The following is a 25,281-nucleotide window of genomic DNA, read 5'->3' on the forward strand; positions in this document are numbered from 1 at the left end:
TGAAAGTGATGATGAGACTGTATATGTGGTGTCTCACTAACTCATTAATGTTTTCGAGGTTACTGTGGGGACCTGTTGAAATTCACCCATTTTTCCAAACTACTTAATCATAGAAAAAAAATTGAGTTTTTAATTAAAAGTAGACAGAGATACATTTGAAATGTACAATTTCTCTCTATCCTTGTCAGTCCTCCCGCCCCTCACTCCCCCCCCCCAGTGTGTGTGTGTGTGTGTGTGTGTGTGTGTGTGTGTGTGTGTGTGTGTGTGTGTACACGTATGTACAGGCACACACATCTTAAGACCTATTTCTAGGGGTCAGACAACACTCTCTTTGACGTCTACCTTATTTAAGACAGATTGTCTTAATAGTTTTAGCTTTAAATACTGCAGGCCTGAGAGCTTCCAGGGATTCTCTTGCCTCTGCATCTTAGCCCACAATAGGTGCCTTAGGATTGTAGGTATGCACTAGTGTGCAGGTCCCCCACTTGTGCCATAAATACTTTTACCCACTTACCCATCTCCTGGCCCTGCCTTTTAAGCTATAACTACATTTGTGATTAGCAAATTGATAAGCAAATAGAACTATTTATGGTTTAAAATTACTTTTGTGAAGTGTGGCAATTGCATCTAGGATATTTTTTAACAGCATCTTCTCTTACAAAGAAGCTTCAATAATTATATGTTCTCCCCTGCTCTTCCCTTCCCTCACATACTCTCTTCCTTGGTTAATGCTACTTTGAGTCAAATGTGAAGCATCTTTGTAATTTATTATGTGATTTAAATGGGATATAAATTGTTGTAATTAGGACATAGAGTCTGAGAATTATGTAACTATTGTTTGATACAAAATGTCCTTGTGGACATACACTGAAGATTATCTACAAAGATTTTGGGTGGTTGGTAGTGGTAATAAATAGGTAGCTTGTCTTTCTGTTTCACTGACTGCTCTTACACTCCCATTAGCTACCACCATAATAACCCTTTTCTAAAGAGTAGCTTTCTGTGTAATATCACCAAGTTAATTTCTAATGTGTAGGTAAAATTTAAGAAAAAAAGCAAGCTGAGTTCTGGTTCATACTTGGTTGATATGTTGCTCTTACACCTGTTGGTGTATTGCATGAACTCTGTCTACGTGGTCCTGGCTAGACTCTCCTCTGCAAGCTTTTATGTGCGTCCAAAACTGCATTGTTACTATCCTTTCCGTTCTTCAGAACACTTTCAAGTGCATCACTAAAGCGTCTTCCTTTTTTGTGAATCTCTGAAAAGATACCATTTGAAAACTAGTGGTGGACAGAAATGTAGATCACATTGGAATCTTACCTAAGAGGAAATAGTTAAAGTACTAATTTTTGGAAACATAACAGAAAAGCTGTTTCAGTAATATTTTCAGACATTAAAATTAAGTTATAGCAACATGTTAGATAATTGGAAACAAACTGAATTTTTGTTCTTCCTATTTGCAAGCAATCCACTTAAACATTTTTCTAAAATACAGTATTTCCTCAGTTTATGAATAAGTTACAGTACAACTATTGCAGTGATTATCACCGATAGTATCGTCTTGAGCTCTAAAATTTAATTTGGTTCTTTTCTATTTTGGAAAAAAATGTTGTATAACAAAAAGTAAATCAGCATGCAGTACCTTTAGCAAAATACTAAATTAAAATATCTCTGGAAAGATGTTCATTATTTTTCATACAGAATCCTAGAGCTAACTTATACCTCGCTTGATGATACAGAAATTCCTCTTCATAATGGGACAAGGGCAATGGTTTATGACATTTGCGTACTTCTGCCCTCACCTGAGTACAGTCAAAACAACATCTTAGAATATAATATTTGAAAAGTGAGGAGCAGTACGTCTTGCGCAGTTGCCGTTATTTAGACATGCAGGACAGAGACTGCCCTGAGAACACACAGGACATGAAGTGAAGCCATAATCAGAAAAGGTCCAGTTCTGAGTGTGTTTAAGTGTGATTTATTTTTTTACTGTAAGATTCGATTACTGTATTTTTAATAATGACTTCCAAAATTCCTAAAAGTTTATTCCCTGGACTTTCCAGACCCTGTAAAAGTTGACTGTAGCCTGGTAGTGCCTGTGAGTAACCTAAGTCAACCCTCCAGTGTCAGTCAGAATTTCTAGTTTCTGGCTGGTGGATAGAGATCTGGAAAACATAAGACACCTCTGATTTCTGTGAAGAAACTGTGCACATGTGTTAGATATGTAAGGTCCTCTGTTGTAAGGATTGAGGATTCAATGATGGCCAAATACAGCACCCATTTTATAGACTTAGTGGCAGGAGACATTAATAAAATAACCAATTTGAAATCACAGTGTCAGAGACTATCAGATTGTATCTTGCCTAGGAGTCAGGAAGGGCTTTTCTTCGGAATGTATTATGAACTGAGATCTTAAAGTATTAATAAAATATAAGCAAAGAAAGTGACCTGTACTGCACAGTCTTTCCAGAGTCATTGTCAGATCTGTTAAAAGGAACAAAGAAGAGAGTAGGACGTGAGAATTGTTCTCAGGAAGATGGAGTTGAGTTAAGGACTTTGGTCTTGATCCCAGCTTCGGAAGACTGTAAACATTGAAGCAAGGTTTATACTTTTTATTTTTTAAAATGAGAAAACCTTTCACGTGCAGAATAGTTGCCCTATCTGAGGCTGGAGTAGAGGGCAGTGGTGAGAAGATGCTCAGCGCTCACCGTTGCCTTTGCAAATGTAATGTTATCACATATTGCTCTGGGTCAGAAATTTGGGGAAAAGATGAATTCCTAGTCCCTGTGAGAGTTGTATTTCATAGGTAGTAGTAATAAACACTAGGAAGCAAAGTGGGTTGAGCTCATTATGCTAGTGTGAAGCAGTACAGTAGGGTATGCTGTGAGTGTTAACTTCGGGGGTTCTTAATTCCTTTCTTCTGGCCTTATTGAGTAATCTTAAAATAACTAAGATGTGTAATTTTACTTTTTATATTAATTAGATCAATTGCTAGTTGATTTTCTTTTGTTTAGTAGTAATAAAAAGTATAATGTGGGTTGTCATGAAAGACAAAGGCTGAGAGTAGCTCCCATATGAAAGACTTACTATAATGTGTGATCCTAGAATGGACTCTATACTAGAAATTATTAAAATGTTATTATCGGACACAATTAGAATATGCACTAAAACTGAGATAAAATGTTGTTTCCATGCTAAATTTGATTACTGTGTTACATACGAAGAGCAGCATTGTCTTTAGAAAGGCTCCCAAGTATTAAAGAACCAGGGGACATCAAATAAAAACCTCCTTGGTACAGGTCAGAATAAGATAAACAAAACTGTTGGGCTAGGGATGTAGCTCAGTGGTAGACTTCTTGCACAGCATGTGAGGCCGTAAATGCAATTCCCAGCACTGCAAAAACAGACAGACAAGTGAAATAAAACAAAAGCTCTATACATTAGAATGTATAGAGAAGATGTTAAAAATAGATAACCCCAAGTAAAAAGGGAAAAGGAATTTTACCTATTATTTTTTACTTCCCTAAAACCACTTCTGGGGTAAGGGGAGATAAAGAAACAAAGTTGCATTGTCCCACAAATTACATGAAATTATTATTCACTCATTATAGGGTATTGTATTCTCAAAATGAGGAAGCCAGAGCTTTGAAAAGTTGTATAACCAGAGCCAGGAATGTTGGTGCGCACCTTTAATCCCAGCACTTAAGAGGCAGAGTTTGTGAGGCCAGGCAGATCCTACTCAGTGAGACCTCGTCCCAAAGGTGAAAAAAAAAAATTATAGCCCAACTACTAAAATGCCAAGTAGATATTGGGTCTCTTAAGAAATTTAGGAAGGAGTGGCTTGGCCATGTGATTAACGGAGAGTACTTGTCTAGCATGTGCAAGGCCAGCCACAAGGATGAGGGCCGCGGGTGGGGGAGCTTTGAAAGTTAAATTGTTAATACCACTTCTCTTAGGTCTATTCCCGAGGCTTTTCCAAAAATAATTTTAAGTATATTCCTTGGGAATTTTGTATGCAGCCCTGTGTTTATCCTTCTAAATTATAGTACATTAAAATTTAGTACATGCACATTCTCTTTACGGCATGTGTGGTTTTCTTGATTCTCTCTTAGTCCTTTTTTCAAGTTGACTTTGTGAAGATTATAATTAAGACCTTAATTTATTTAAAACTATTTGTTATTTTTTAGTTCTCAGTGTGTAAGAGCTACATAGATTCATTCTGTATGTTCATTAACTTTGGCACTCTGACTTTTCACAGGTGGTTTTGGAATGCATGCTTAAGAAAGACCTCATCTATAATAAGGTCACTCCCACGTTTCACCACTGGAAGATTGATGACAAGAAGTTCGGCCTTACCTTTCAGAGTCCTGCTGACGCCAGGGCTTTTGACCGAGGCATTCGAAGAGCTATAGAGGATATTTCTCAAGGTAGGTTGCTTGTTGCTTTGTTTGATCATTTTCTGAATATTTATATATTATATAGGTACAGTAGATAGCCTCTTTCTTAAACTTTGACCTAAAGTAGTTGCTGTCCTTCGAAAGGTTTTAAATAATGGAAACCACTTTCTAAGAGTAAGGCAGGCAGGGCATTGAGAGCTCGAGATCTTCTTAGGTTGGACTATTTAGTGACACTGAATCTAAAAATGCGCACAGACAGAGAGAGTAGGGGAATACAAGGTGGCATTTTTAGAAAACTTGAAGAAATAAACTATTTATGAGAAAACCAGTTATGAGCATGAAAATATTTAGTGCTAATTATGTTTTTTGGTTGTGTTTTGTTTTGTTTTATTTGTTTTTTTGTTTTTTGTTTGTTTGTGTTTTGAGACTGGGATTCTCTGTGTAGCCTTGACTGTCCTGGACTCACTTTGTAGACCAGGCTGGCCTTGAACTTACAGCGATCCACCTGCCTCTGCCTCTCAAATGCTGGGACTAAAGGCATGTGCCACCACCGCCTAGCCTGCTAAGTATGTTTTAATAGTGTCTGAGGCTGATTAATTTTGGCATATTTTCTAAAGCTCCCCAGTTGATTCTAATTTTTAGGTAAATTCTATAAAACAAATTTCATTTTGTTTTTTGAGACAGGGTTTTTCTGTGTGACCTTGGCTATCCTGAACTTGCTTTGTAGACCAGGCTGACCTTGAACTCAGAGTTCCACCTGCCTTTGCCTCTGGAGTGCTGGGATTAAAGATGTACACCACCACACACAGCCTAAAACAAGTATTTTAAAGAGAAAAATATTATTCATAGCTACGAAGATTAAAGTGATATATCTCAAATTTTGAATGGATTTTTCAGCCCATATTTATGCCCTTGTAAGAGAATACTTCTTTTTTTAGGATGGAGTAAACTGGGTCCACAATGTTATGCCAGTTTGTGTTTATGGAGGAAATGTACATGTGCCTCACCAGGTTACTATTTGCAGTATAATATTGGCTATCATCATCTTCAGTGCTCTTTTAGCGGACTTACTAAATTTTTTTTTTAAAGATTTATTTATTTATTATTGTATATACAATGCTCTGCCTGCATGTACACTTGCAGGCCAGAAGAGAGCATCAGATCACATCATAGATGGTTGTGAGCCACCATGTTGTTGCTGGAATTGAACTCATGACCTCTGGAAGAGCAGTCAGTGCTCTTAACCACTGAGCCATCTCTCCAGCCCTGGACTTACTAATTTTCTGTCACTAAGTTTTTTGTTTTTTATCCCAAAGAATAAACTAAACTACTTTTTACAAAACTCTCATTTCTTTTCATCTCATGTCTGTTTCATGCTAGCTATGTCTAGAGCATAACAGTACATTGTACTATCACCCATATTTTGCATTAACTTACTGTAACTAAAGACACTCTTCAAACCCATAAAAGCTTAGGCAGACATGTATATGCACAAGTCAATCAGTTGGATCTTGACTAACCATAGTAAATTAAGACTGACTTCTTTTTAAACGTGAGTGACTGAAATATTCTTCTGAACACTTGTGTTTTTTGGGTCAGACAATTTAGAAAAATTGAATTAATCATATTTTTACATCATTTAAACAACCAGAGACATGTAATACATCCACTCTGCTTAGCTATAAAAGAAAAGAAAGCAGAAATTTGCAAAGAGACGATGGAGACAGTCACTTTTTTATTCTAATAGAGGAACAAGTACAAGTGTCTGGTATTTGACTCTGTTGCTTGGCAATCCAGAAGTCAGTCTCTAATACTAAAATATAAGGCAAAAATGTGTAAGTGAAATACTTAATTAACTTTGACTTCTTTTCTTAGGGTGCCCAACGTCAAAAAGTGAGGCTGAGGGAGAAGATGATTTACAGGTAAGTAGTTAGGCTTGAAAGGAGTTTATATCTATAGAAACCATTAGAATTTATATGTAAGTAATTCACAAATTTCAAAGATTCTGTATTTACCTCGGTCCTCTACGGAACTACTGATTTTGTATGGAGTTTGCTCATAGTTTTAGAAGTTGCAGTTCTGATATCCTTCCGTACAGTGGGCAGGCTGGGACGCTGTGAGCTAGAACAAATCTGTGCTATGGTTTTGAGCTGGATTTCCAGACCCTTTCTCACTCAGGACATTGTTTTTGTTATTGAGGCCTTTCACACTGAGGGAAATCTTAACTTACCAGATAGTGATTTAAATGCAGTCATGTCCAAAGCAAAGTTTAGATGGTGTTAAAAAACAAAACAAAACATAAATCCAAAAAAACTACTCAACATATATAACTTGGCAAACTGACAGAATTAACATCACACACACATTCACTACTTACCAGGTAAGAATGTTTACAGAAAAAGGAATTAGAAATTGTTAGTAGCATATAGACAGTAGGACGGCAACCATATATCGACGTACCAAAAAGTTACAGCCCTGGCTTGTACAGCAAAAGAACATTCCAATGAAGAATTCATTTGGCTTAACAATATTTTTAAGTTTGCAGAGATTATTTACTTTTATATATCTATGTTGTCCCCAAATTTCTGACTCAGTTTATGACATGGAAGTTGTTCTAAGCTGCTGACTTTTGGTATATAGCGAGCAATGAAGCTAGCTTCTTTAAGATGAGTTGAAAGGAAATGAATCCTTATTTGTATTTTATGTGTCTGCACTGCATGCATGCAGTACATGAGGAGGCCAGAAGAGGGAGTCAGATCCCTTAGAACTGAAGTCACAGATGGTTGTGAGCCTCTGTGTAGGTGCTTAGAATAGATACCCTCACACCAGGTCCTCTGGACGAGTGACAGACAGTACCAGAGCTCTGAACCACTGAGCTGTCTTTCCAGCCCTGAGATAGCACACTGTTTTAAGTGTCAGTGTCCAATATGGAAACTGCAAAAGAGAACATTCTTAAATTTATGCTAACAATGAACAGCTTATCTGGTGATGTGCCGGAGTTTTAGAGAGTGAATGATCTGGAGGGGGTGGGGTGCGTGTGTGTAATAGGGAACCTGTGCCACAGTGGACATGCAGGAGTCAGTCAGTTATTCCGCCATGTGCGTTCAATGGGTTGAACTCTTGTCATCGGGCGTGGCAGCAAGTGCTTTTACCCACCCAGCTCTCTTACTGGTCCCTGCACTTTTTTACAAGTCATTTGTAAAGACAACTAGGATACAGTTCAGAAGCATAAAACTATAGCCCATTATTTAATTCTTTCAGCCTAGTAGAAGTAAAACTTGGCAACTTAAATTAATATCTTCAAAGGATTAAATGTGAGAGCAGAAATCTCCATCCTGATCATTCACTGATTTTATTCAGCAGACACTAAGTGCTCTGCCATGATTGCAGGGTTGTGTGGTGGTGGAGAATCTCCCCCTTCTCAGCAGTTGACTGTCTTTCAGTTGCTGGGAAGCACTTACCTTTCTTTTTCAACTGTCTTTGAGTGGCTTCAGAACAGGCCATCATTTGGGTTTAAAATCCTATTTTGCTTAAGTTTTACTTCTGGTGTCTATGATAGTCCTGATCACCAGCAGTTGTTAAACAGAAAAGATTTTTAAAGAAAAATGCTAAATTTAGAGTTGAGACATTAAAACAAAACAAAACAAAAAACCCCCACCATGTCCTTTTATTTGGTTTCTTTTCTTCAGCTATTCAGATAAAGCACTTAAGATTTTTCGGGGGCCAGGGAGTTGCTTTTGTTTTTTTGTTTTCTTAATTCTAGTTTGTGTTTATTTCAGTGTCATTTGTAATGTTTTCCATCCAGATAATACAACATTGCTAGTGTTAGTTGACATAACCACAAATTGTGCCTCGCAACAGGCTTGAGAGTACACAAAGAGAAGATCGTAGGTGGCAAGCTTCTGGGCAGAAAGAAGACCAACTGGTTAGAAGTTAAAAGTCTCATGTGTTCTCTTCACTGTTGAGAAGCACTCGAGAAGGCTTTCATTTATTGTCTAAGATAATCTTCAGACTGTGGGAGATGAATTATTGATGTGAAGATGTAGAAAGCTTTTACTTTTAATAAGGCTCTATTTCCAGGAGCTAGGCAAGTGTTCCCATGTTCTGCACACAGCCACCACCGTCCTGTAGACCTGCCACCACACAGCTCTAAAAGTTCCTGAAGCTTGTTAGGTGGCATTTTATCACTCATACTTCACATACATTTTTTTGTTCAAGTTTTTGTTTTTCCAGATTTATTTATCTATTTATTTTCTTTTAATTAGTGTTTTGCTTATGTGTATGTCTGTGTGAGGATGTTAGATCCCCTACAACTGGAGTTACAGACAATTTTGAGCTGCCATGTAAGTGCTGGGAATTGAACTCAGGTCCTCTGAAACAACAGTCTGCAGCCCTTTGTTCAAGTTCAAGTAAAGTATAATCTTGGGGTAGAATCCTAGAAATAGGTTTACTGGAAAGGGTTATATGAAGATTTGTGTAGTTAGCAAGAACTGTGTCGCTGTTTTTTTTGTTTTTTTGTTTTTTTTTTTTTGTCTCCAAAATAAAATCTACAAACAGTAAATAATCTCTACAAACTTAGAAGCACCTTTAAACCAAATTTACTTTTCATTCAACTGTTCGGTTATGTAAGCCTGGACATAGTCTGATTTTTCTGTACTATTATTTTTTTTGTTTTGTTTTGCCAGATACTATGTCTTGACCTTTTTATGCTGTTTGATCATAATTACCTTGTTGAGTTGGCTTAAGCAGAATATAGTATACTAGGCTGACAGATCTTCATGAGTTTAAGGCCGGCCTACATGACATAGTGAGTTCCAGAACAGCCAGGGCTACATATTTAGTGAGACCCTGTTACCAAAAGAAAAGAAAAGGAATGGGGGGAGAGTGTGAAGGTATTAGATTATTCTTAATCATAAAAAACACCTGAGGAGATCTGTTGAACAGAATAGTTGATTGTGGCCAAATCTAAAATGAACTGGAATTAGAAACACTATGTAAGAATGTTTGTGATTATGTTAGGGTGAAAGAATTGTGGAAATTTTTTTTGTACTTTATAAGGTGACCAAATCTGAGCATATAATTTTTACTTTTGGATATCGTCTAGCCATACGTTTAAAACTGATTTGTGAGAGCCAGGCGTGGTGGCACATGCCTTTAATCCCAGCACTCGGGAGGCAGAGGCAGGCGGATTGCTGTGAGTTCGAGGCCAGCCTGGTCTACAAAGTGAGTCCAGGATGGCCAAGGCTACACAGAGAAACCCTGTCTCAAAAAACAAAACAAAACAAAACACCTGATTTGTGATAACTTAAAGGATGAAATTTCCTGAGCAAGTGCAGTGCAGTACATTTCTTTTGATTGTAAGATAAAGTTGAACCTTGTTGAACAGCTGCCTCTTTCCCAGTGCATACCTTTGGGCTAGCCATTACTTACCTGAGCAGGGTTTGGGGATTCTCATCCTCTCCTTGCTATTGTGTGTCTATCTCTTACAGCCTTGTTAGTTGACTATACGTAGGACTATGAGATAAAAACCAAATCATCATGAGAAATTATGGGACAAAGTCTAAATGAAGATGAGTTTGAGTCACACTAACGTGAGATAGGCAGGAAAGATATTGGGGACGTCTGGTCCCCCCCGTGGGTATTGAGAAGAAGAAGTAGAGTGGAAGGTGGCTGGGTAAGCTTACCTGTTTAGAAAACTGTTTTACAGACATAGAGAGCTACTCTGCCTCAATTGGGAAAACTCACTCTGACCACGGTGTAGATTATTGCATTATGTTATGTCAAGTGAAAAGCAAAAGATATATTATGCCTTTAAAAAGTGACTGGTTCACTGGTAGAGTATATTTTTTATTTTTTATTTGACGTGATTATATGTCAAAACCAAGGAGGAAAGCATAACCCTGTTTTTTTTTTTAAAGAGAATTAACAACATAAAAAAGCTTTTCTTCTGGTTCAGCGTTGTCTCAAATGTTAGCTTGATTTTCATAATATATAAGTAATACATACTTTATCATACCTTATGTGCATAGTACTTTTCAGACACTTGCTTGGTCATTTCTCATGAAGTGATACTTCATTTTTTTTTTTTTTTTAACTGGCTGGGAACCATTTAAGTGTATACTTAAAATTGTTGCTCAACTCACAGAACAGAAATACAGAATTCTACCCAAGTCATCACAGTAATACTGGACTTATATAACCATTTTGTGTTTGATCAGATATATATTTTAAATAAAGCTTCTTGTTTGGGATGAAAATTTTGTTGCTTTCTTATGTTGGGGATGGAACCCAGGGTGTTGCCCATGCTATGCAAGCTCTAGTACCCTGAGCTACCTGCCCGGCTTTAATTTAGAATTCCTAAATTAGGTTATACTTTAGTAAGACAACCTAATCAAAGTGCTGTTAACCCTATAGTTACCTTATCATTGCTATTGCTGCTACAACTCATGCTTATTTCAGTTTTTATCTTTTTAAGTATCCCAGCTAGGTCTAAGGCTGATACTATAACCAATTTATAATAAAATGTTGACCATTTAGATTTTATATACTATCTTAAGGAGTGAGTCAAAACCTCCAAGGTCCTTTCTCTTAACCTTTTGCTTTTTACGTCGTCTTGGATTCAGTTTGTGGGGATTTGGGTGGTTTGTTTTTGATCTCCAACAGATAAACAGGTCTCCTTTTTCTGTTTTCTTCCTTTTTGTTCTTTCTAATTTTTAAAATGTTTACTGAGTAACAGTGTTTAGCCAACTTCCTTTCGATAATTTAGCATTAATTGTCACAATATTTTGGGACAAATTTTTAAAAAATTGGGTCACAGTATGAGTTAACTGGCTTTGACGTGGCTGGCTTTTCTTGGCAGTAGGTCCTCATGTATATTTTAGACTTTAATTGCTTGATTTCTTTTGTAATGACTGCTTTTCACTCTTAAGTGGCTTCACTAGATGTTACAATAGTGTGTAATTTAGAAAAGTGAGTTCTCGAGAAATTAATAGCTGGAGACTATGCGGTCACAGAGCAAAAATAAGAATTTTATTTATAAATTTAAAAAATATTAGTTTTTGTAATTTACTTGTTTATTTTCGAAGTAGCATTAGCAATCTCTTTTAAACTTAAGGACTGGAGAGGTGGTTCAGAGGTAAGAGCACTGACTGCTCTTCCAAAGGTCCTGAGTTTAATTCCCAGCAACTACTTGGTGGCTCACAACCATCTATAATGTGGTCTGATGCCCTCTTCTGGCCTGCAGGTGTACATGCCTTTATACATAATAATTAATAAATAAACCTTTAGAAAAAACCGTAATGATTATTCCAAATTATTTTAGAATAATTTGGGTAATAACTTGAGCCAGTGAAAGTACTCACCTATTTCTACTTGATTGTCAAATTCTCTTCTCAAATAATTGCACATTAATGGAAATAATAGGAAATACTATAGTCTACACTGCAAAGAAATGGAAAAACCTAGGATTTGTTTTATAGTGTGCTGCATTTCACTTATGTAACATTCATTTTATAGATATTTTTGTTTGTGACATTTCGAAATGCTATCTCAAATGACTAGGGGGGTATATTCCCCCACCTGAGTGTGTGGTGATAGATTCTTTAAATATCTGAAAGCCATCAGGAAGTTCAGGCTCATGCTTCATTCAGTATGATCATAGACTACTGTGGTGCTTTTTATTTTTAACTTACAAGTTGTTATATTTATCTATATTTTCCTCCTAATTTCTTCATCTTCCATGTATTTGTTTTACTCTCCATATAATTAAAGGTTTCATCATTAGATTTCTATAGAACAGCAGCCTTTCATTTCTTTAATAAGAAGGTCCATTTTGTTTATGAAGTTTGTGTTACAAATATCTACTTATCGTGTACTTTGAGTTCAGGGAATTGCCTTTCATAATGATGGTAATGGCATAGATTCTGAATTGTGCTAAAATGTCTTTCTTTGTTGATGCTGTTCCCACCAGACAACCGAAGAGGACACTTCCCGTTCCCTAGTGAAAGATCACCTTTTCCAGCAAGAGACAGTTGTTACTAGTGAGCCTTACAAAAGCTCTGACATGAGACCATTACCCTTTGAAGATCTGAATGCCAGAAGAGTCTACTTGCAAAGCCAAGTTAGCCAGGTGAGAAAGTGAATCCTGTTCGTATGCGTAACATGTATAGAAAAACTGGTGTGCTACAGAAGAACACCAAGACCCCTTGCTCTTTACTGTGTTAAAAACAAACAGCCAAACCCAGAAAGGGAATTAAGCCAAGAAAATGTGATTTGCTGTTTATGTGAATCAGTTGAGATTTGGTGTGTTTAGGGTGGTATGGCCACAGACCAGTTAATGTAATGCTTTGTAAAAGGACCCGGGGAATGTGGAAGATGGATGCTACAGACAGAGGATTGTCTTAGTTCGGGCTGCTGTGATAAAACACCATTAGCTGGTAGCTTAAAGTGGGGAGCGGGGTTGTCGCTGTGTGTTTTGTCTACATCTCCAGCAGTTAGGAGCCAAGATTGCAGGGAGTCGGACTGTTGTTACACCTTTTTCCTACCTGGCCAAGCGCTGCTTGCTTGCCATGTTCTCGCTTGCTTGGGGAACAAGAGAAATACAGGCTTCTGGTGGGTCTAACAAGGACTCTAGCTCCCCCAGATTAGGAGCTCTGCTCTCATAGCAGCCAAAGGCCTATTTCCAAATAGCCATTACAGAGAGAGGGGCTAGAATTTCCCCAGTTGGCGTCAGGAAGAGACATGCAGTTCCGTTACAGAGAGTATCACGAGCACAGGTGTCTGTGATCTGGTAGGAAGTCACACATGTTAAAAACAAGGGGAAACACCTAGAGAACTGGCAACAGATCACTGAACGTTCGCACTGTAGGAAACACCTTGGAGTTTTATCTAGCATGTTTTTTACAAACTTGAGTACACAGTTGTGTACTGAATTGTGCAAGAAACTAGGGGTAAAGCATAGAACATTTTTATGGATTTTCAATTTTACTCAAAAACAACAATTTGAAGTAATCTTCCTGTTTGCATTCCCATATGTAGTTGACACTTCCTGGAACACTTGCTATTACTCTGCCTCTTTTCTTTTATCCTGAAGTAGTCAGGAGGTGGAGATAAACAGTATTTTATTGTAATTTTAAGTTTTATTTCTCTGATTGCTAGTGCGTTGAGCAAACTGTTTACTGTGTCTAGTGACCATTTAGGAACTCTCTTCTAAAGAACCTAGAACGTCTCATACTGAGTGGTTTGGCCTTATCCTACTGATTCGCAGGCATATTCTTTGCATTATTTTGGAACCAAGTCCTTTGCTAGGTAAATGCCTTACAACTCTGCATAGTTTAATGTTCTGGTCTGTAAATTGGGTAATACCTGAATTTACCTCCAGAAGTTATGAAACTACGGTGATTAAATATGAGATACAAGACTTTTAGAGAAAGTTACTTTATTAAATAAAGAAAATGGTATTATTCCTAATCTCTTAGAATTGCAGTGTTTCCTGATCACCAAGATTGTAGACAGAACAAGACAAGTAACTGTCTCAGTTAAGAAGAATTACATTTGATGGGTTTGTTTCCTTTAAAACTAAATACTTATTTGTTAAGGGTAAAGGTTTAATATACACAATTATGAGTTTGATATGATGTGTTCATGCACATAAAACACTCTTGTATCCAGCACAATGCTGTTAGGATTCCATGCCATTGTATTTGACTATAATTTGAAAGACATCATGGAGAATTTCCCACATATCTGACCCTTAGTTTGCAGAGCATGTTTTGTTTTTCAAAATAACTGAAGCCAAAGTCCCTTTTCCAAGATTCAAATACTTGAGTGAAAAGAGATAATACATAAAAATCAGAATGCAAAATGTAAACCAAGAGAATCATAGAGCCAGTGGTGGTGCTCATCTTAGCACACACTCTGCATACAATAACTCATGATCTGGGCCCGCACTAAAAACCTCTTGGTGTGAGTATAAATGTTCAACAGGGGAATTAATATGCTCTGAATATTTAGTTACCTGCAGCAGAGTTAGGTTAATAGGTCCTTTTCTACACAGGGAAGCTACGTTTTCAAAAGGATTGGACAATTGCCTTGCTGAGCTATATAAAGTCTGAAATGTTACCTTACTTATAGTTCTTAAATTTAGCTTCCATGTTTATAGATTCTTCCAAATGATGCAAGATTGTTTGGTCAGACACAAAGAGCCTTAGTTCTCAGTACAGTAGAATAGCATGAGCTTCATTTTCATGTTGGTTCTCTCATTCTTAGGCCAGGTTGGTGTTTGCTCAGGAAGATGTACAAAAGAGGGCTTCCATAAGAGACATAGAGCTCCCTCTTCCCTGAGTACTAGCTCTCAGTATTTAAAGGAGCTACGCAAGCCGCCAAGGGAGAAAAGTAATCAGTAGATCTGTCCAGTTATAACATCCCCATAATGACTAGAATATTCTGAAAGATGCAGTAATGGCACTTATGTTCAGCAGGTAACCAACGGCTTTCTAGTTGGACATGGAGCCCACTGATAGGAGGGAGTTCATGCCCAGTACTTTAAAGCTAGCCACTACCAGTGCCTGGTAAGATCAGATGCTGGAGGAGAACCCACCACTGCCACTTTCCTAAACCAGTTTAATTTCTAACTATTCTGAATACTTATTCTTACACCCACAGATAAGAGTAGCTCTCAGCTCTTATCAAAAAAGCTTCTTTGTGCAGTAGAGACCATCACAGAAAACTGTAAGTGGTCAGAAGGCGAGAACAGTTGGACCATAGGGTGCCTAGCTCCAATTGATAATGTCTACAGTACAAACAAAACCTACATAATTGGGGCTCAGGAAACATTGAAGAAAGATTAAAGAGCCAGAGAACCATGGCACCTACTATGAGAGAAACTATCTTCTACATATGAGAGGGAACCTGCACCTGTGAAATGTCAGCAATGTGGTCGCCTAGGCAAGACCTGAAATCTGAACACCATTGGCATGCCAGTATGCATAGGGGAATTCTCACAAGGACTCACTCCTAGATGAAGAGCTGTGGGCAGTCAAATATCTAAAAGAAGGAAAATTTAAAAATGAGCCCCTGGTGGGTTATCTAATCCTAAGAATCAGCTCTAAACACATGAGAAATATCAAAGGGACTCAGCAGGCTGTATTCATAAATTTATATGTGTATATATAAAAATAATAATTAAGAGGCCATGAATTTAGAGGGAGTAGCAGAGGACACAGAAGGATTTGGAAGGAGAAAGGAGGATAAAGTAACCTAAATATGTATAGGAATGTATATGAAATTCTAAAAATTAAAACAGAGCCCTGAGCTTCAGGAAGTCAAGACTGTAACAGGCCTAACTATTACTTATGTCTTCCTTTCTCTGGGCGCTAAACAAGCCTGCGATCAGAGAGAGAACATTATGTCTTTCAGGACATTCACTGTATTTATCCTTGAAAAGGTCTCAAGTAAGGAGGACATTGTATATACTCGGTACATTTGCAGAAAATGAGATCTGTGGAAAATTGTCCCCAGTGCTAGCGTAAAGTCTTCCCTCCAGAAATGCTTACAGACATTCTCTTTGGTTTTTTCTTTGACTCCTTAGTCTTTTTAAATGGCTTGTATAGATGAGTACATTATTTCAAAATATTAATAAAGCTTATTTCAACCTACTGGCATGAAAGTCATTATAGCTGATTTTCTCACTTTGAAGTTCATGGGAGTTGTTTCACTAAGAACAATAGAGTGTCTGTGAGTTAAGGTCATGATCAAAGGTTTGTGAAGTGTTTATTACTGAGCACCCAAGAAACAACCGCACAAGTTGAGAGCATCTCAGCCTGTCCTTTGCCTTTACCCTCTGTTGCTTTGCTTTTTATGCTCTTAGCATTCTGCTTTTCTTGATGTCTGCCCTGCTCTGTTTCTTCTGCTAGGTGTTTGTTACTGCTGATAGTTCTTTTCTCCGGCTATTTGTATGCGTGAGTCTCTTACAGAGTGCATGGGTGGATGTTTAACATTGAGGTGCTGTAAAGACTCAGTGACTACCAGGCCAAGTGGCACTCACATGTATTCCCAGCACTCAGGGAAGCCGAGGCAGGCGGATCTCTGTGAGTTCGAGGCCAGCCTGGTCTACAAAGTGAGTCCAGGACACCCAAGGCTACACAGAGAAACCCTCTCTCATAAAACAAAAACAAACAACAACAACAAAAGACCCAGTGACAAGTTGGGCCAGTCCTCTTAAACTTCCCCTAGCAGCCTCTCTTTGCACGAGAAATTTTTGTGTGACCATGAGCATATGTGGATATAAAATAGGCATAGACGTGATAATTTATAAATTTATTTAAAATAGCTCTTTGGCAACATTTAAGTTTACCATTTACTAGACACAAATGCAATTTATGAACTAGTAAGATGATGTGCTGGTTTAGTTTTACATAAGTAAACCAATGATCTGTGCTTAAGAGAACTGGCTGCTCTTCCAGAAAACCCTGGTTCTGTTCTCAGAATCCATATGGGGACTCACAACTTTTAACTACAGTCCCAGGGAATCCAGTGTCCTATTCTAGCCTCTTCAGCCATCAGGCACATGCATGATCTATAAACATACAAATTCTGAATATTTAGTACTTCAGGGGCTTAAGTATCTTTTAAAATTTTTTTCTGAACTGCCCAATATTTAGTTTCATAACTGTCAATGCTGGCAATGCTACTTCTCAAAAATACAAAGTAACAGGTATATGTTCAGAACCATTTCAGAAATTTGCAGGTAAATCTCCTAATCCTTCAACAAAATTTTAACTTTCTTTTTGAAACTCTTGAGTCAAAAACTTTTGAAATAGCATATTGTGACAGCGGTCTAAAGATAGACTGCTGGTACATGCTGAGGGAGGACAGTAAGAAAACAATAAAGCTTATTTTATAATTAAACCATCATGACTCTGTAAATGCAGAAAGCCTTTTATATGCAGTAAAATGACTGCCATTCATAACACACAGTAGTGTTGGGTCTAAGCTAGGGTGTTTCAGGCAGTGTTCCTTGGCATTGTGTGAAGTGAAGGCATGTACCATGCAAAGTTGGCCTGAGTGTGTCTAGACCCAAGGCAGTGGTGAGGTGATAATGTGGGCGAGTGCTGCCAGACTGGTTGTGTCCTCGGGTACCTCCAGCGGTCACCTTTTTTATTTATTTATTTATTTATTTTGCAGATGTCACAGTTCAGCTGTGTGACCTCATGAAGTCACTTCAGTTGAAAGAAGATGTAGGAGTTAGGCTATATAATGTGTTCCTTATGCGCAGGGAGTGAATGTTGGTCAGTACAACTACCAGTAATTGGAAATAGCTGTTCTGTTGGTAAATTATTTAAGTACGTGCTATCATGTCAGACTTCATCACTGAGTAATAAACTTAAATGTCATTTTGCTGTGTGCTCTGAATGCTGATCCTTTTTGAAGTTTCCATGGCTGTGGTATGGTGTTTTAATGAATGAGAACGTTAAGTGTTAATGTCCTATCTGAGTCATTTTTTGCTGGCGTTAATAAGAAATTTCTTTCTGTGCGTATCTCAACATGCAATACCTCATTGTGAAACTTCCGTGGTCTTTGTCCTTAGCACAGCCTGCCATGCTCTTTTGTTAGTGGGCTCCAGTTGTCTGTTCCATATGTAGAGCTGACTTATTACAGCCTCTCCTATTAGTGTATAGTGCTCTGTGTGTCACATGCCAAGTTCCCCTGGGTCTGGGTCTGTTTCTAGTGTTTCAGATGTGGCCTGTTGGCCCTTTGTCTATCCCTGCACCTGTACCATTGTCATCTTTACTTTAGAATCCCGTCTCTTTAAGAAATGTTGATGTACAGTGAGTGTCCTAACTTAGAAGCTCTGGTTTTTGAGTTGATGAATTATTGTAAATATTGTAGAAATAGCATGTAATTCCCAGTGTTTTCAGAAGCAGCACTTAATTGCGGTACGTCTTGTAATATTGTTGGCAGAGGACTATAAAGCCAAAATTGTCCATTTGTCTTTTCATTTACAGGTCACATGAGAGCAATATCTGTTTTATCGATCCACTAACTTGATAGTTGCAAAGTGTGTTTATATGGGGTGTGTATGTGTGACTTTTGAGATAGTAAAATAGGGATAATAAGAGAAAATGGACATTTTTACTTTTAAAAGTCTATTCCTAGGATAAAAATAAATATTGCAGGGAGTTTGGAGTTTTGTTTTCTTCTAGCACTGTGGATTGTGTGAGCTAGGCAAATGCTTTGCTCCAGAACTGTGTCCACAGCCATTAAGAGTGTATACTTACTAGTTACCAAAACGTTCCCCTCTTACTTCTTCTATATAATGCTGCTCTGTTTATTATTGGTTTTGTTTTAGTTTTCAACGGACACTTTGATTAAGTGTAGCAGGGTTTGGATCAAACTGTTTCAGTGAAAACAATAAAAAGAAAACGGGATGACTGAAATATCAACAGGGGGTTCATTGTGTTCTTTACTTTATCTGTATATTTAATTTTTACTGTAAAGTTCTAAAAAGTAATCTGAAAAAATTTTAGCTGTAATCTATTTCCATTTTTAATGTTCTTTACAGCTCAAGCTAAGAAATAGATCAGGACATAGATCACCCTCATGATCTAAAAAAAATATAATTCACATACCACATAATAACTCTTTTCAAGATATTTAACTTTTGGTGTTTTTATATATTTCCAAGATTGTGCGGTCACCACCACTCAGTTCCAGAGCATTTTCCGTCGTCACTCCAGATAGCCTGTCAGGTTTACAGTCTTATTCTCCACTCCTACCCCTCGCAGCCGCTGTTGTGACACTTGTTGCTGAGGAACACTCCCCACACAGACAGTCTGCTCCTGGATGGCTATGTTGTGTGTGTCCAGCCAGCAGCTGCCAGATACTTGGGTTAGGGTTACAGCCCACACCCCCTTTTGTTGTTGACAGACTTCTTATGTGTTAGCCCAGACTAGACTAGAACTCTCATTTTGTAGGCCAGGTTGTCCTTAAGTCCCGGGGGTCCTCCTTCTGTAGCCTCCAAAATGTTGAGGTTACAGGCAGGGCCACCATACCCAGCTTCTACCTTGTTTGTTGCAAGATGTTACTTGCTAAATTTAGGATTTTAAATGCATTTTTACAACAACAACAAATTTCCTTTTTCCAAAAGTAAAATGGGGAGGATATGATTCTGCTTTTCTTTGTTTTACAATTTCTTTGTTTTATTTTTTGCGTGTAAATGTTTTGCCTACATTTTTGTTGTACATCACATGCATGTTCAGTGGCTGTGGAGGCCAGAAATGACTATTTTTCCCCTGGAACTGAGGTGCAAATGGCTGCGCGCCATCGTGTATGTGTTGGGAACCAAACCCATGTCCTCTACAAGAGTAGCAAATGCTGTTAACCACTGAGCCATCTCTCCAGCCTGTCCTGCTTTTTATTAAAAGAAGGCTGTTTGGTGTGTATGTATGTGTGTGTGTTGGGGGGGGGGGTGTTACACATAACTTTATGACCTATAAGGTATAAAGATTTGAAATATATATTGTACTTGGTTTTGTTGAAAGTAAGAAATTCATACTGCTGTCACTTAATGTAGAAATTATTGGAATTTTAGATACCATTCAGTCAGCAAGGCCTAGACATTCCAAGCCGAAGTATGGAATATGTACAGCGGCAAATATCTAAGGAATGTGGGAGCCTAAAGTCTCAAAATAGGGTAAGTAATATTCATTTATCTTCTGGTCTGAAGTACAGCAGTTCAGCGTCCATTTGAATGAAATGTTGGTTAGACTTAACTCAGTGTGTATCTGCTGCATCTGTGTGCCTAAGCTCCGTTCATTTTGATGGCTTTTGAATCTTCATCATCAGGGCACACAGCAACTGCACGTTGGTAATTTAGTGCATGCATCCTTTTCCCTACCACCTGGCCCTCACATGCCCTTCTCACACACAGCACAACATGTACCTGCAGTCAGGAGTCCCAAAATGTGGGTGACCTCCTAGAGAATGATTCTCTTGAGACAAAATTCCTCTTCAGCTGTGAACCTGTAGAACCAAACAAAAGATAGATTCTAGAATACCATGTTAGTTAGAAAAGCATGGAGTGGAGACAGACAGACCCATTGCAGTGAAAGACTAAAATGGAGATGTCATAGTTTGTCCTAAGGAAGGCCAAACCCTAGTAAGAAGCATCTCATTCAATGTTAGGACTTGAAATTATCGTCTTTGGTTTTGTGTTTGTCCTTTTTGGCTCTCTGGAGTCAGTGGTCCTCCATGTTTCCACTTCATCCCTACGTCCTGTCACTGACATCAAGGTCTTAGACTCGCATCACATGGTCTGGGGAAACAGAGTAGCCTTCCCTCTTAAACTGCTACAGAGAGACTCTCAGCCCTACATTCAGAGTCAGACTCCGCTACTGGAAGGATGAGGTGTGTCTGTAGCCACATAGTGCTCTTGATATATTTTGAAGAGACCCAGAGACCCACCTCCTGTTCCCATCCTGCCCTGCCTGCTTTAGTACGCGTTGCCAGCACTTTGTTTTATCCAGCCCTGTGCCTGGTATCCTCTCCACTTCCCCAATGTTGGCATTAAATTACACTGGGAATTATGTGAATCTTCTAGTGTCACTTTGCTCAAAGAAATCCTTCAGCTTGTCATGGCTTGTGCATGTGTGTGCATGTGTACACATACACAGTATTATGAGCAACATGAAAGCTGTGCCACACTTTCAGCACTTCTACTGTGAACATCATTCCATCCAAGTGTACCAAACATGACTGATCTTGTAACTTACATTTTCTTTCTCCCAGTGTCCAGTAGCTCGTTCTTATTTCAATGGAGTCTTACCAGGAGGACCTTACAGACCATATTTTTACCAACAGTTTCTCTGAGACCCTGACGTGTATCATAAAACACTTTTCATCAGAAATCCCATTTCTATGTTTTTAAAGATGTGAGAGAGAGAGAGAGAGAGAGAGAGAGAGAGAGAGAGAGAGAAAAGTAGGTAGGTAGATATGGATATAGCTTCTTGGCACTAACACCTATGAAACAGAACAGTGGGATAAGTAGAGCTTCTGTTTTAAGGAATTAGCTTTACAGTGATGGGGTCCAAGTCCAAAATCTAGTCCAGGCCTTGTGGCACAGGCTACTGAAGAGGTTGAGGCAAGAGGGAAGAGAGTGCAAGACCAGCCTAGATAGCCCGGTGAGACTGTGTTTGAAACCACGAAGTGTAAAGAGAGCTAGCTGGAGTACCTCAGTGGTAGACTGCTCGCCTAGCAGGCACAAAGTTCTAGGTTTAATCTCCAGTACTGGAGAAAAGTAAAAAGTTTGAAGTATACAGGGTAAGACATTAGGGTGGAAATAAGGGAAAAACTGGAGCCTGACTCCAAAGGCACCTTGCTGGCAGAGCTTGATCTTGTAATGCAGGGAGATAGTCTTTGTTTTAGGTGTCATCTGATTGCACATGGTACATTAGCTGAAGGGTTGGTCTCATTCAGAACTTTGTCACCGGGGTCCTTGAAGGAGTCCCTAGGCAGGGTCACTCCACTAGATTGACATAAGATTAACCGCCATGGTCCTTACTGCAGTTTTTATCTTGTCTAGGTCCCCTTGAAGTCAATCAGACATGTCAGCTTTCAAGATGAGGATGAGATTGTCAGAATAAATCCTCGAGATATCTTAATACGTCGGTATGCAGACTACAGACATCCGGACATGTGGAAAAATGACTTGGAGAGAGATGAAACTGACTCCAACCTTCCATTTTCTAAACAAGACTGTAAAAAATTAGACTATCTCTACCACTGTGGGGATGAGACTAAGTTAAGTTCTCTGAAAGACTCTGTGGTATTTAAGACACAGCCTCCCTCATTAAAATTTAAATCAAAACGAAGAAAAGAGGATGGGGAACGTTCTCGCTGCGTGTACTGCCAGGAAAGGTTTAATCATGAAGAAAATGGCAGGGGGAAATGCCAGGACGCCCCAGATCCCGTCAGAAGATGCATATATCAAGTCAGTTGCATGCTCTGTGCTGAGAGCATGCTGTATCATTGTATGTCCGACTCAGAGGGAGACTTTTCTGATCCTTGTTCGTGTGACACTAGCGATGACAAGTTCTGCCTAAGGTGGTTAGCCCTGGTAGCTCTGTCCTTCATTGTACCATGTATGTGCTGCTACGTCCCTTTGAGAATGTGCCATCGCTGTGGTGAGGCCTGTGGGTGCTGTGGTGGGAAACATAAGGCTGCTGGGTGAAGCAGTCCAGGGCCAGCATGAGCTTAAAATCTCCATCTCCAGGAATTAGCTAACTTGGATTTGTGGAAGCTGTTGGCAAGCAGTATGGAATCTTGCCTGGTATCATTGGGGCCATGCGTGGAGGAAGCAGAACTCATCAGTTCCTGTGAATTACAGATGCCAGCCATGCCTGATGTTTTCCTGAGTGTGTGGCATGTGCTGGGACAGATCATAGAGCATTTACAGAAGGAAGCCATTTCTGGTTATTGACTACAAAAGGTCAACTTAGAAAATGATCCAACTAAAAGGGATTAATTTTGGCATTTTTATATTTATGCACTAGGTGATGGGACTTTTTAAGGATATGAATTCTTTAGGACATTAACTAAAAAGTGCACTAAGGGACAGTGATTTCAGTTCAGAAAAGTTAATACTTGGGAAATTAAAGAGGTAAAACAAGTGCAACTAAATCGTTAGTTGTTTTTTGAAAGCAGTTTTATGTATAAATAACAAATGTTTATATTTAACTAAATGTAAGGTACGAACTATGGCATATTAAACTTTTCTTGCCCTTCTTAGTTCTGAGGTAGATGTGCCCATATCTACCACCACATTCCATATATTTTGAGTATTTAACTCATCTAGTTAATAACATTTGTATCCATGTGAAAGATTTGGTAAGTTCATCATTTCTCTTTGGCTGCAGTTTATATTGAGTTTTATCTGTACATTCTGGAAATCTAAAATCTTTAAAATACTCTAATAGCCTTGAGTGACCAACATTTTTTTTTAAAGCACAGATGTAATTGTCTAATGTTCTGATGGAAACATAACACTTATTTTTATATAAAGAGACTGAGTAAACATAGAAGAAAGTGAGGGGGTTTTAGTTGTTTTGTTTTTGTGGTATTCAACCAGCAAGTTGTCTTCTTCCAGAGTTTCCTCCTTCAAAAACTTAACTGCATTTCTAAGTGTTTTACAAGGCAGAAGCGCTAACTGGGTAGTTGGTGTGAGACAGTTTCCTCTTGAGATCTCTGTTTATCACTCTGCTAAGCCAGAATGTGCACAGCTGCTTCACTGGTTGTTCTGAGCTCGATCCTCTGCTTATTACTCACACAATAGTAGAACTTTCTGTTGCATTTTATTTTATTTCAACTAGCCAGGAGCAACGTACTCTGCATTAAAATGTATGCAGAACTCTTCCAGGAAAGAATTTAATCTGCCATTGTGAATGGAAGGTCTTGTACATCACATTCCTGTTGCAGAGCATTTGTATTATGGGATGTGTGAGTTACAAAGTGGTATGATACTTTCCAGCTGTTTTAAAGTACTTTGGGGTCAAATTGTCTTTTTTTTGTTGTTTTTTTAAGTGTTACATTAAAACTCTAACCATGTGAGGGATTCTTTCAAAATAATTCCCTTAGGGAGGAAAGTTAAGCAGTGTGCCCATTTTTGTTGTTGTTGTTTGTTCTTTTAATGGCTTTAAATTTCTGGTGATAGAAAATGAGACCCACACTACCATTTGCAGTTCATTCTACAGGTTTTCAGTGTCATTTCCGTACCGTCCATTCTATGTGTCACACTTAAGCTTGTGTTAGCTTTCTTCTTTTGCCCCAGATCAAACTGAACAATGTATATATAACACTATCTGTCTGTAAAATACTTTTTTTAAGAAAGCATTTATATTTATATGACAGCTTGAACTGACAACATTATGTATATAGATCATCTTGAAGTATTATTTCACATTGAAAAGAAGAAAAATATATTGATAACTATAGATGTTATGAAGAAGAGGCTATTTCTAGTTTTGTACTAAAAATCAATTGGATGAACTAAATCCAAAACCGGACACTGTAGCAGCAATTTTAAGTCTTATTTTTACTGTTTCTATATTTGGAGGCTGCTGCACAGATGACCTTCATCCCTGACATTTTCAGATAAACTTGGTTTCCTAGAGCAGACTGTTAACTTTCAAAATTCCTTTTTATTGCTGAAATAGAGATACTGGTTTCCTTTTGAGTGATTATTCATATTTGGAAATTCTGGGTTTATAATTCAGGTTGGAGCAAGGTGTGAATAACTGAAGAAAATAACTTGCTGGCTACATAGGAAATGCCATAGAAATGAACTGTGTATATACTTCTGGGAAGAACAAGATTAATCTTTTTTTCTTCTTCTGTTACGCACTAGTCACTACAGTGCATCTCCTGGTTCTGTACTGTATTTTATACGCAGCATACATGCTTTAATATTTTAATGTTTGTGCATTAATATTTTCAGTTTGTTTAACCACTTTGCTGCTAAGATTTTGCCATCCTGCTCCCATTTTTTTTTCTTTTACAATTTTAAACATTTCTCTTAATTAAAAACTATGGTAATGAAAAATTTTTTAAAACCTTGGATCTTTGTAATTAGCATTCATGAATTTAAACCAGTCCAGAAAAGTAACTGATGATCAAGTCCCTTTCCGAACCAGATGGACATGTGCAGGTGGACTCAGGAATAGTTTCTTGTTCACTGTACGGATTTGGCACTGCCAATGGGTTTGGTGGTTTTTTGTTGTTGTTGTATTGGCTTGGTTTTTGTTTTTTGTTTTAACTTCACTTTTTGTCTAAAGTTTAAGCAGATGGCTCAATGAAACTGGTAAAGTAAAAGTAAATATTGAAAAGGAAACCA

The 25,281-nt window shown here is 38.1% G+C and overlaps 1 protein-coding gene across 1 annotated transcript in view; it reads left to right on the plus strand.

Annotated features, from left to right (window-relative positions):
- Window positions 1-25,054, plus strand: part of Spred1 (sprouty related EVH1 domain containing 1) — a 72,540-nt gene extending 47,486 nt beyond the window's left edge. The window contains exons 3-7 of the mRNA XM_051144363.1: window positions 4,259-4,427; window positions 6,273-6,319; window positions 12,367-12,525; window positions 19,987-20,088; window positions 21,976-25,054. Of these exons, the coding sequence (XP_051000320.1) occupies window positions 4,259-4,427; window positions 6,273-6,319; window positions 12,367-12,525; window positions 19,987-20,088; window positions 21,976-22,623 (1,125 nt within the window). The 3' untranslated portion in view covers window positions 22,624-25,054. The remainder of the gene's footprint in view (window positions 1-4,258; window positions 4,428-6,272; window positions 6,320-12,366; window positions 12,526-19,986; window positions 20,089-21,975) is intronic.
- Window positions 25,055-25,281: the final 227 nt, after the last annotated feature.

Source organism: Acomys russatus, chromosome 4 (assembly GCF_903995435.1).
Source record: "Acomys russatus chromosome 4, mAcoRus1.1, whole genome shotgun sequence".
Classification (NCBI taxonomy): domain Eukaryota; kingdom Metazoa; phylum Chordata; class Mammalia; order Rodentia; family Muridae; genus Acomys; species Acomys russatus.